Source organism: Acinonyx jubatus, chromosome C2 (assembly GCF_027475565.1).
Source record: "Acinonyx jubatus isolate Ajub_Pintada_27869175 chromosome C2, VMU_Ajub_asm_v1.0, whole genome shotgun sequence".
NCBI classification, from domain to species: Eukaryota; Metazoa; Chordata; class Mammalia; order Carnivora; family Felidae; genus Acinonyx; species Acinonyx jubatus.
The window spans coordinates 142264473-142276913 of NC_069384.1; the positions used below are offsets into that span (position 1 = coordinate 142264473).

The 12441-nt window shown below is 33.5% G+C and overlaps 1 protein-coding gene across 4 annotated transcripts in view; it reads left to right on the forward strand.

The window, feature by feature from the left end:
• Positions 1 to 12441, forward strand: part of ZCWPW2 (zinc finger CW-type and PWWP domain containing 2) — a 149263-nt gene that overhangs the window by 87414 nt on the left and 49408 nt on the right. For all 4 annotated transcript variants that reach the window (XM_053221553.1, XM_015083774.3, XM_027040875.2 and 1 more), the window contains one exon: positions 2929 to 3043. In XM_053221553.1, the coding sequence (XP_053077528.1) occupies positions 2929 to 3043 (115 nt within the window). The remainder of the gene's footprint in view (positions 1 to 2928; positions 3044 to 12441) is intronic.

Below are 12441 nucleotides of genomic sequence, written 5' to 3' on the forward strand. Positions count from 1 at the left end.
ATCAGGGAAGGGAAGCAAAAATAATATAAAAACAGGGAGGGGGACAAAACATAAGAGACTCTTCAATATGGAGAACAGAGGGTTGCTAGAGGGGTTTTGGGAGGGGGGATGTGTTAAATGAGTAAGGGGCATTAAGGAATCTATTCCTGAAATCATTGTTGCACTATATGCTAACTAATTTGGATATTAAATAAATAAATAAATAAATAAATAAATAAATAAATAAATAGTATAAAAAATCATAATGTTTTAAAACACTGAATCAAATCAAATGTTATTTTTCTGCTCAGAACTATGGAATGGGTCCCATTTTAGAATAAAAGGCAAGATCCCTGCAATGGCCTGAAAGGACCTCCATGATCTGGCCCCTGTTAATTTTGTGATCTCATTACCTGTTACTCTCCTTCTTCATTTAGCCTCAGCCACCTTGGTTTCTTCAATGCTTCTTGAATATACTTGTATCCTCCCACCTTAGAGTATTTTTTTTTTCTCTGCTTGGAGTTCTCTTTTTTGGAATATCTACGTGGTTAACTCCCTGTCCTCTTTCACGTCTTTGCAGATGTCACCTTTTCAATGAGAGTTACCCTACTTTTTTGCCTTAACTTTTCTTTATTACATAGAACTTGTAACCTCCTATTAACATACTGTAGGTTTTACTTATTTGTTATGCTTATTGTAGATTGTCTGTTTCACTAGCTAGAATGAAGGTAAGCTTTATCTACCTTCTTCAGTGGCAGATCCCAAGGGTTTAGAATATGTCAAATCAATCAATAAACGAAGCAATCTGCAAGAAAAATTGAAAAACTCAAAGTATATGTAACTGTTCACAACACTCTGTAAAATTAGATATATTCATACAAATGACATAAATGTTTGTAGATCCATACAGTAGCTGTGAAAGACTGTGAAAGAAACTGGTAATAATGGGTATCTTTGGGAGAAACAATACCAGCGATGGATATGGCGGCACATTCCAGCCTTCAGGGTGTGTACACACCACTTTAGTTGGAAAATACAGTGCATAGTTGAGCCTAATTGTGGAATTCAAAATTCTTTATAAATTAGTCTTAATTTTTTGTTTGTTTGAAGATGTTTGATTGTACTACCACTAGATGGCACATACTTCCTGGTAAATTCTTAAAGAATCTCAGACACAAGTTTTTAAAAAAGCTTTTTGGTTCCCCAAACTCACCGAAGTTTACTTTAGCTATCTATAGTATTGATTTTTCTCAAGAAATTTTCTTAACATCAATTGTTTAGTGCCATATCAGCTTCTGAGCTATTTTTCACTGATTTCTTATTTAGCATCATAACATTAGAGCTGCAGAAATATCTTAAACATGCAGATACTAAGTTAGATATTCTTAGTTTAAATTTTCTAATGTCTATTAAATTGTATCTGCCTAACTCTTTTTCTATGAAACTAATGAATGAAATTTAAATATTTTGTGCACAAAAGTAGGTTTTTGAAAAAAAAGTAGGTTTTTGTTTGATTATATTCTTTGACTCCTTTTTATAAAATAAATCATTGTCTAGAACAACATGCAATTTAACAAGCACTTTCGGAATGCTTACATAATATGCAGTGAGATTAGGCAAATGGGTACTATGGAGGATAGAAAGATGAAATATTATTTATTGCCTCTGTCTTCAGGGACTTTTCATTTTATGGGTAGGGGCAGTCATGAATACAAATAACTATAATACAACTCAGAATGTAGTGAATGATTAAATGAAAATATTAAGTGTAACAGGAACAGATAGTTTATATTAATTTGGGGACTCCAAGAATAAGGTGGAGTTTGAGAAGAGCTTTAAATATATGGATAGTTTCATTCTCTAAATGAATTAAATATAAGTGTTATATAGATTTACATTTCTGTATAAGGAGTAAATTATGTATCTGAGATAAAGATATGATTATTATATGTAAGTGGTAAATATGGAATAATAGAATAAAAACCTTTTTTTTTATGGTAAACTCCCAAAAAAGAAAATGGTGGTATGAATTTTATAATTTGTAACGTTTAAAAACATTATAAAAAGTTTTTTAGGCAGATTCTTGGGTGCTTAGTTGGCTCAGTCAGTAGAGCATGTAACTCTTGATCTCAAGACTGTAAATTCAAGACCCACGTTGGGTGTGGAGATTACTTAAAGATAAAATCTTAAAAAAAAACCTTTTTTGTCAAGTTCTAAAATAACAATGGAAAAATTAGTGGGTCAGATCATTTTTAAAGTCATTTTTAACCTAGAGATTCTTTCACTCTTTTTCTCTTTAAAAATTTCTGTAAAAATAAATTACATGTAGAAAAAGTACTGAATTCAAGTAGAATAACATTGATTGAGTGCTTGCTATGCCAGAAAACTGTCATCTATTATTTCATTTAATACTTCTGAAACTTTATGATTAGTATATGCTGTTATCCACATTTTAGAGATGAAGAAATTGGGGCAAAAGTTTAAGGAACTTGTATGAATAGGTCACTTTTCTGCCATAACTCAAAACTGGATGTGAATGGAAGTAATTTTCTTACAATAAGAAACTTGGCTTTTCAGTTTATACCACTTCAGTATCATTGTTATGTTACTTAAAAGAGAATCAAATTATGCTAACAAAATATATTAATACTGACTACTTTGTTACATTGGTGGTCATAACTTTTTGTAACTTTTTAAATGTGAGAGGAATTATATTAAAATATTATCTTAGTGAATCAAGAATCTAACCCTTTGTCTTTTAATATACAACATTCCCACAACTTTGCTATGCTCTAATAATGAAATAATAATTATATACCAAAGTCTACATAATGTATGTTACAATGCTTATTAAATCCGGTTAATTTCAGCTCAATAGATAAATCAAGTAGATATTAAAACAAAATTATACATTTAGAAATGAGTCATTATTTTTCTGTGTTTCTTTAGCTAGGAACATGTACGAAGAAAAAGAAATGGTATAAAAGTGCACTACAAGAAGCATACCTTCTCTATGGACATTCTCACAAGCGAAGACTGGAAGTGTGCCGCCTATCCAAACAGGGTATTTGAGTTTTTTTATTCTTTACCACCCCCAAATGAGGATTTATTCAGATGCATGCTTTCTGAAATATATTTGCACATTTAAAAAATTTTCTTTTCATAGGGATAGGATATATCTTTGTCCACTGAAAAATTGGTTTTCTATGGATTAATAGTATGTATTTCACCTTCTGAAACTAAGCATACACTCTATTTAACTGCAAGGGTTTTAATTAACGCTTCTATCATCTTCTTTACTCTTAGACTATCTACGTAAGTTCTTTTATGTATTTCAAAGTATCATATTTCACAATTAGAAGCTATGTCTTTAAAATATATTTCTGGGATGAAACTTTCATTTGCATGTGCTGTATTATTTCAGACCAAAGTATTTTTCAAAATGTTTTATTTGTGAACACATTCAAGGCGGAGATAAAAACAATCATCAACTTTTTTTTTTTAATTAGGTAAAAAAATATGGTAAGATTTCAGGTCATTTTCAAAGAAAGTTCTTTTGAATCATCAATATTATGGTTTATAGATAGCTTTTTAAATGAATTCATCATAATGATTATAGTAGGTAGGATACATTTTTAACTCTGAATGTGATTTCACATAAAAATGATGATTTTCAATAAATTTAAATATGTTTTTAAATTTTGCTGCTTAGCGATAATAATTATCACCTTAAGTTCTAAAGATTATGGAAGGATCTGGCCTTCAGTGCTGACTGAATTTGAAAGTAAGAGTGGTATTTTTTTCCTCCCTTGGAGAAGCTTAATATATATTTTAAAAAACTTATAGGTGAAAATATTTTATTTAAGAAAAATTTAAATATTAACGCAGCTATCTAGGTTTAGATTTTAAAGGAAATAAGTAGATTTAAAAACAGTGGAAAAGAATGACAAGCACATTACTCTGGTTTACTCTGAAACTGGGAAAAGGGACATTTATTACCATGAATGTGATTTTTATTCCTTGTGCTGAAAATATAATGTCTCTGTTTATTAGCAGTAAAGGTTGAACTCACTGTATTGTCACAAATGCAATTTTATTCTTTTCATGGATTATACATTTTTCTTGTGTAACCAAAATAAACTTTGAAATATTTAGGGTTTTAGGGTTTTTTAATATAAATACTGTAAACTAATATAGTCAGTTATTTTTTAAAATTATATTACAGCCATTTCACACTAGCAATGGATACACTCTTTCAATAAATATGGAACTGTGTCTTTGTCATTGTTGTGTGTGCCGGAGTATTAACGTCTGGGTCCTTTGGCATTCTTACTTGTCCAGAGTCTATGGAGAGGGGTTATTTCTCATTGGTTTTGTAGCAGACCATTTTTTTGCTGAAAGACTGATGATTTTTGCATGCAGAAATTGATGTAATTCCGTCTGAATGTAGAGAATCCATGCCTAGAGACTTTCATTTTGTTCATCTTATTGTTGAGTTTTAAGAGTTCTTTGTGTATTTCAGATAACAGCCCTTTGTCAGATATGTATTTTGCAAATATTTCTCTCACTCTGGATTATCTTCTGATTCTCTTGACAGTGTATTTTGCAGAGCAGAAATTTTAATTTTAATGAAGTCCAACTTACTAATTATTTCTTTTGTGGCCCTTGCTTTTGATGTTCTATCTGAAGTCATTAGCAACCTAAGTCATCTACATTTGTAGATGGGGGGCATGAAGAGACTTGCAGGAATTCAGTCTTTGCCATAAGAGGCTCGCTCACTTCAGACTCACTCTTTACTATCTCCAAAAGAGACAATATAGTCCTTGCTTAGCTTCTAGGGTGAATTCTCATACGTATCCAGCTTCTTACTTTGTTCAAAAGTGGTTTTGAGACATAAATAGCCATTATTCAGATATTTTACAAAAGGTGAGTAGTTTAGAGGCAAACAACTTATTTCATCCCAACAACTTTGAGAATTTCTTCACCCCAAAATTTATTTTTCCAACCCAGAAATAATGACTCCTAATTTCTTGGCCTGAATTCTCCCTACACTGCAGACATTGACACACTATTATGTTTGATGCAACTCTTTCAGTGTTGAAATCTGCCGGGTCAGTAAATGATATGTAAAAAATACAGACCTGCTCATACTGTAAGAGATTTCAAAGTCCTGTCCACATAATTCAGTTCCCCTGTTTTTTGTTATATTAACTATTACTCCCAGTAAGTGATTCTTTTTCTGAGTATAGAAAGATTTTTCTTATGTAGGAACATTCATTATAATTGTATTTTTAAAATGAGTAGGGTATTATCTATATAGTCTCTTTATAATTTAGCTTTAGGATTTTGTGTTATTTGTAGGATTAATATTTTCTTACATGCTTTACATCTTAGAGTGGATGTTCCTATTTCTACCTTTTTTTTCCTAGAATTGTTTTGTTTTGTTTTAAATAAACTTTATTTTTTAGAGCAGCAAAATTTCGGGTTCCCAGAAAAATTAAGCAGTAAGTACAGAGTTCCCATAAGCCCCCGCCCTATACCCATACAGTATCTTCCACTATCAACTTCTGGCCCCAGAGAAGCATGAACCAACACTGACATATCATTATCACCCAAAATTCAGAGTTTACATTAAGGTTCACTCTTCGTGTTGTACATTCTACGGGTTTTGACGAATGTATGATGATGTGTATTCACCGTTGTAGTATCATACAGAATTGTTTCACTGGCCTAAAAATTTTGTGTTCCACATGTTCATTTTTCTCCCACTCCTACCCCTCTGCCAACACCTCACAACCACTGATCTTTTTAGCCTCCAGAACATCATATAGTTGGAGTCATACAGTATGTAGCCTTTTCAGATTGACTTCTTTTACTTAGTAATATGTGTTTACATTTCTCCATGTCTGTAGATTCTTTAGCACTGAAAATAGTCCATTGTTTGTATGTAATACAGTTTATGTATCCGTTCACCAACGGAAGGACATCTTGGTTGTTTCTAGGTTTTGACAATTATGAATAAAGCTGCCATAAACATGCAACATAGGTTTTTTTGTGCACATAAGTTTTCAGCTCATTTGGGTAACTACCAAGGAACACAATTGCTGAATCATATGGTGAGGGTATGTTTAGTTTTATAAGAAACTGCCAAACTATCTTCCAAAGTGGCTGCATCATTTTTACATTCCTACCAGAAATGAATGACAGTTCCTGTTGCTCCACATACTTGCCAGAATTTGGTGTTGTCAGTGTTCTGGATTTTGGCCATTTTAATAGGTCTGCAGTGGTGTTTTAATTTGCAATTAAATGTCATTAGAAAATGACATACAATGATGATGAACATGCTTTCATAGGCTTATTTGCCATCTATAAATCTTCTTTGCTGTGGTGTCTCTTCATTGCCTGCTTTTTAATTCAATTGTTCATCTTGTTGACTTTTAAGAGTTCTTTGTATATTTCAAATAACAGTCCTTTTGTCAGGTATGTATTTTGCAAATATTTTTTTCTCACTCTGGATTATCTTCTCATTCTCTTGACAGTGCATTTTTCAGAGCATACATTTTAATTTTAATGAAGTCCAACTTATTAATTATTTCTTTCATGGGCCTTGCCTTTGATGTTATATCTAAAGTCATCAGCATATCCTAGGTCATCTACATTTTCTCCTGTGTTACCCTCTAGGAGTTTTATAGTTTTGCATTTTTCATTTTGATGTGCGATTTTGAGTTAATTTTTATGAAAGGTGTAAGGTCTAGATCTGGATCCATTTTTGGCACATAGACATCTAGTTGTTCAACACCAGTTATTGAAAACACTTTTCTTCATTATATTGTCTTTGCTCTTTTGTAAAAGATCAGTTGACTATATTTATAGAGTCTGTTTCTGGGCGGTCTATTTTGTTCCATTGATCTATTTGTTATTCTTTTCCCAATATCACACTGTCTTGATTATTGTAGCTTTAGAGTAAGTCTTGAAGTCAGGTAGGATGAAGTCCTCTAACTGTCCTTCAATATTGTGATGGCTATTCTGTATCTTTGTCTATTCATATAAACTTTAGATTCAGTTTGTTGATATCCACAAAATAACTTGTTGGGATTTTCATTGAGATTGCACTGAATCTATAGATCAAGTTGGGAAGAACTGACATCTTGACAATATTGAGACTCCCCATCCATAAATATGAAATATATCCACATTATTTAGTTCTTTCATTTTGTTCATCAGAGTTTTGTAGTTTTCCTCATATAATCTTGTCCATCTTTTGTTAAATTTATGCCTAAGTATTTCATTTGGGTGGTGTTAGTGTAAATGGTAATGTGTTCTTAATTTCAAATCCTACTTTTTAATTGCTGGTAAATAGGAAAGTGATTGACTTTTGTGTATTTAACCTCGTGCCCTACAACCTTGCAATAATCACTTATTTGTTCCAGGAGTATTTTTCTTGATTTTTTGGATTTTCTGCATAGATATTCATGTCATCTACTGAGAAAGGCAGTTTTATTATTTCTCGATCTATACTCTTCTTCCTTTTTTCCCCCTTACTGCATTAATTAGGAGTTCCAGTACAATATTGAAAAGAGTTCTGAGGCAGGAACATCTCTGACTTATTCCTAATCTTAGGGAAAAAGCTTTGAGCTTCTTACTATTGAGTATGATGTCAGCTGTAGGATTTTTATAGATTCTCCTTATCAAATTGAGGATGTTTCCCTTTATTCCTAGTTTGCTGGGAATTTTTATCATGCATGGGTGTGTTGGATTTTGGTAAGTGCTTTATTTGCACAACTGATATGATCATATTTGACTTTTCTTTTTTAACCTACTGTTGAAGCAGCCTCGTTCGTACACCTCAGATAAATCTCACTTGCTTATGGTGTATAATTCTTTTTATACATTGTTAGATTTGATTTGTAGTATGTTGAGAATTTTGCATTTATGTTCATTAGAGAAATCGGTCCGTAGTTTTCTTGTAATGTCTTTGTTTGGTTTTGTTATACTGGCCTCAGTGAATGAATTAGGAAGTATTCCCTCTGCTTCTATCTTCTGGAAGAGCTTATAGAGAATTGCTATAATTTCTTCCATAAATATTTGGTAGAAATCACCAGTGAACCCATCTGGGCTTGGTGTTTTTGTTTTGTAAGGTTATTATATTGATTCAATGTTATAAAAAGATATAGGCTTCTTAGATTGTTTATTCTTGTGTGACTTTTGACAGATTACGTCTTTTAAAGAATTGGTCCATTTCATCTAGGTATCAGATTTGCGGGCATAGAGTTATTGACAGCATTTCCTTTTATTATCCTTTTAATATCTTCACATCTGTAATGATGCCCTCTCTTTCATCTTTGATATTAGTAATTTATGTTTTCTGTCCTTTTTTTCTAGTTAGCCTGGCTAGTGTCTTATTTTTATTGATCTTTTCAAAGAAACAGCTTTTGGTTTTATTTCCTCAATTGATTTCCTGTTTTCAATCTCATTGGTTTCTGCCCTAATTTTTATTTTTTGTGCATACTTCGTATTTTAACTTGCTTTTCTTTTTCTAGTTTCCTAAGATGGAAGCTTAGTTTATTGATTTTGGGTCTTTGTTTTTTCATAATATACACATTTTAATGCTGTAAATTCCTCTCTAAATACTGCTTTTACTGCATCTTACAAATTTTCATAAACTTTATTTTCATTTTCATTTAGTCCAAAGTATTTTTTTTTTAAGTTTATTTATTTTTGAGACAGAGAGAGACAGAGCATGAACGGGGGAGGAGCAGAGAGAGAGGGGGACACAGAATCGGAAGCAGGCTCCAGGCTCTGGGCCATCAGCCCAGAGCCCGACGCGGGGCTCGAACTCACAGACTGTGAGATTGTGACCTGAGCTGAAGTCGGACGCTCAACCGACTGAGCCACCCAGGCGCCCCTAGTCCAAAGTATTTTAAAATTTCTCCTACGATTTCTTTTTTGACCCATATGTTATTTAGAAATGTGTTGTTTAATCTCCAAGTATTTAGAGGGTTTTATAGTTATCTTTCTGGGGTTTTTTTTTGTTTGTTTGTTTTGTTTTGTTTTGTTATCTAGTTTAATTCCACTGTGGTCTGAGAGCAGACTATTGTATGATATCTGTTTTCAAAAGTGAGTTAGGGAGTATTTTATGGCCCAAAACATAGTCAATCTTGGTGAATGTTCCAAGTGAGCATAAGAAGAATGTGTATTCTGCTACTGAGGTTGTAGTCTGTAGGTGTAGATTATATTCAGTCGATTGATGGTGTTGAGTTCAAAGTACAATAGTTTCCTCTTATATGCAGTTTCACTTTCTACAGTTTTAGTTATCCGTGGTCAGCTGTGGCCTAGAAGCAGGTGATCCTCCTTTGATGTTTCATCAGAAGGTCAGTAGTAGCGTAACAGTATGTCACAATGCCTCTGTCATTCACCTCACTTCATCTCATCATGCAGGCATTTTATCTCATAAAACAAGAAGGATGAGTACATTACAATAAGAGATTTTGAGAGACCACATTCACACAATTTTTATCAGAGCATATGGTTATAATTACTCTATTGTATTAAGATCTCTTACCCTGCCTAACTTATAAATTAAACTGTATCATGACTATGTATATATAGGAAAAAATCAGTATATATAGGTTTTCTTACTATCCATGGTTTCAGGTGTCTACTGGGGGTCTTGGAACATATCCTCCACAGATAAAGGGGAACTACTGTATGTCCTGACTGATTTTCTGCCTTCTGGACCTGCTCATTTCTGATAACGTCTCTAATTATCATAATGGGTCTATCTATTTTCCTTGAGTTCTATCAATTTTTGTGTTACATGCTTTGACACTGTTGTTAGACACATTTATATTAATAATCATTATGTCTTCTTGGAGTAGTAACCACTGTATTATTAATTAATATTCTCTTTATCCCTGATAACTTTCCTTGCTCTGAAGCATTCTCTGTCTGAAATTAATATAGCTTTCTTTTAATTAGTGTTAACATGCTATATCTCTATTTTTCTACTTTTAACCTCTGTGTGTCTTTGTAGTTAAAGTGAGTTTTTTTGTAGATAGCATATAGTTGATCCACTCTAACAGTCTTTGTTTTTTAATTGGTATAATTAGACACTGAAATTTAAAATAGTTATTGATATAGTTGGATTAATAGCTACCATATGTGTTACTGTTTTCCATTTGTTTTTCTTTGCTCCTATTTTTTCTTTCACTCTTTTTCTGCCTTTTGTAGTTTAATTGAACATTTTATATAATTCTGTTTTCTTTTCTTTCTTAGCATATCAATTATGCTTTCTTTTTAAGTTTCTTTAAGAAAAAAAAACTTTTTAAGGAGATGGTTTTCCTAAATTGAACATATTGTTGCTGTTATTACTATTTTGAACACATTGTTTTCAGTTAAAGAATAAGAAAATTAAAAGTTTATATTTTACCTTCACTTAGTCATTCCCTGATGCTGTTCCTTTCTTTTGTAGATACAAGTTTCTACCGTACATCATTTTCTGCTCTCTTTTAACATTTCTTGTAAGGTAAATCTACTGGTAACAAATTCCCTCAATTTTTCTTTGCCTGACAAAATATATATGCCTTTATTTTTGAAGGATAATTTCACAGGGTACTGAATTCTAATTTTGGTGGGTGTTTCTCTCACAACACTAATTATTTCACTCACTCTCCTCTTGTTCTCACAGGTTCTGAGGGGAATTGGATGAAATTCTATCTGCTCCTTTACAGATAAGGCACACCACCCTCCCCCAGGCTTCTTTCAATAATTTTCCTTTATCTTTGCTTACCGCTTACCTTTGGCATTTATACTGCTTGTCCTCTGAGCTTCCTGGATCATTATTCGGTATCTGACGTTAAATCGGGGGAAATTCTCAGTCATTATTGCTTCCAATATTTCTTCTGTTCCTTTCTCTATTTCTTTTCTGTCTGGTATTCCCATTACACATATATTATACTTTTGTGGTTTTCCCATTGATCCTGGATATTCTTTTCTTTTGTTTTCCAATTTTTTTCCTCTTTGCTTTCAGTTTTAGAAGTTTCTATTAATATATCCTCAAGCTCACAGATTCTTTCCTCAACTGTGTCCAATCTAGTGATGAAACCTGTCAAAGGTATTCTTCATTTCTGTTACAGCATTTTGAATCCCCAGCACTTCTTTTTTATTATTTCTTAGAATTTTCATGTCTCTACTTACAAGAACCACTTGTTCTTGAATGTTGCCTACTTCTAACGCTAAAGCCCTTACCGTATTAAGCGTACTTGTTTTAAATTCACAGTCTGATCATTGCAGCATCTCTGACATACATGGGTCTGCTTTTGATACTTGCTCTGTCACTTCAGACTGTTTTTTGCTTTTCGTATGCTTTGTATTTTTTGTGGAAAGACAAACATGATGTACCAGGTAATGGAAACTGTGGTAAGGAGACCTTTAGCAGTGTAGTGGTAAGGCATGTGGGACTAGGGAAGGCATTCTATATTTCTTTGTTTGTTTGTTTGTTTGTTTGTTTGTTTGTTTGAGAGAGAGAGAGCGCGCGCTAGTGTGAGGGGGGAGGGGCAGAGAGAGAGAGAGGGAGAGAGAGAATCCCAAGCAGGCTCTGCACTGTCAGTACAGAGCTTGACACGGAGCTCAATCTCATGAACCATTAGACCATGACCTGAGCCAAGATCAAGAGTTGAATCCTAACCAACTGAGTCACCCAGATGCTCCAAGCATTCTATGGTTCTATGATTAGGTCTTAGTCCTGGGCTTTGAACTGTACAAGTGCTTCCCATTTTTTTTCACCCCCTTACATGGTACATAATGGATAGAGGGGATCCCGAGTTGGTATGTCCCTTCCCTTGCGTGGAAAACCATAGAATGCTTGATTTGGGTATTTCCCTCCCCCGCTAATTGGTCAGGCTCGGAGAAAACCAGAATAGGTTAGGCTCTGGTAAAATAGTTTCTCTTCAAAGCAAACAGCTAAGAACTGAATGCTCTGGCATATTTCAAAAGGGTTACTTTTTTCTTCCCACTGAGGAAGTGCAAAGGTGTTTTTCTCCAGTCTTTATTATGAGAACCCGATATAGCTCCTGGAGGTAAATGCATAAAAGTGTGCCTCCCTCCTGCATGACTGGGTCCCCCAAGAATTTTTCTCTCTCAGGCTTGTTCACATTGAGGCTCCAGCAATTCATCAATTACAGTTCATGTGTTCCTACCCCAGCACTAGTTCCTGTGGAGGTTTCTGCTCCATTAAGTTGTGATTCTTTGTATTCACCTGTCTCTCCAAATTTGGGGGCCGCGGTTTGCCCTGTGACCTCATTTCTCTAAGGGATCTAAGAAGAGTTATTGATTTTCAATTTGTTCAGCTTTTTACCTGTTGTGAGGATGGAGTGTGACTTCTAAGCTCTTTACATGCCAGATCGGAAACTGGAATATCCTCTACCTTTTTAAGAACATGCTTTCAGCTGTCGCCTTTAAAGA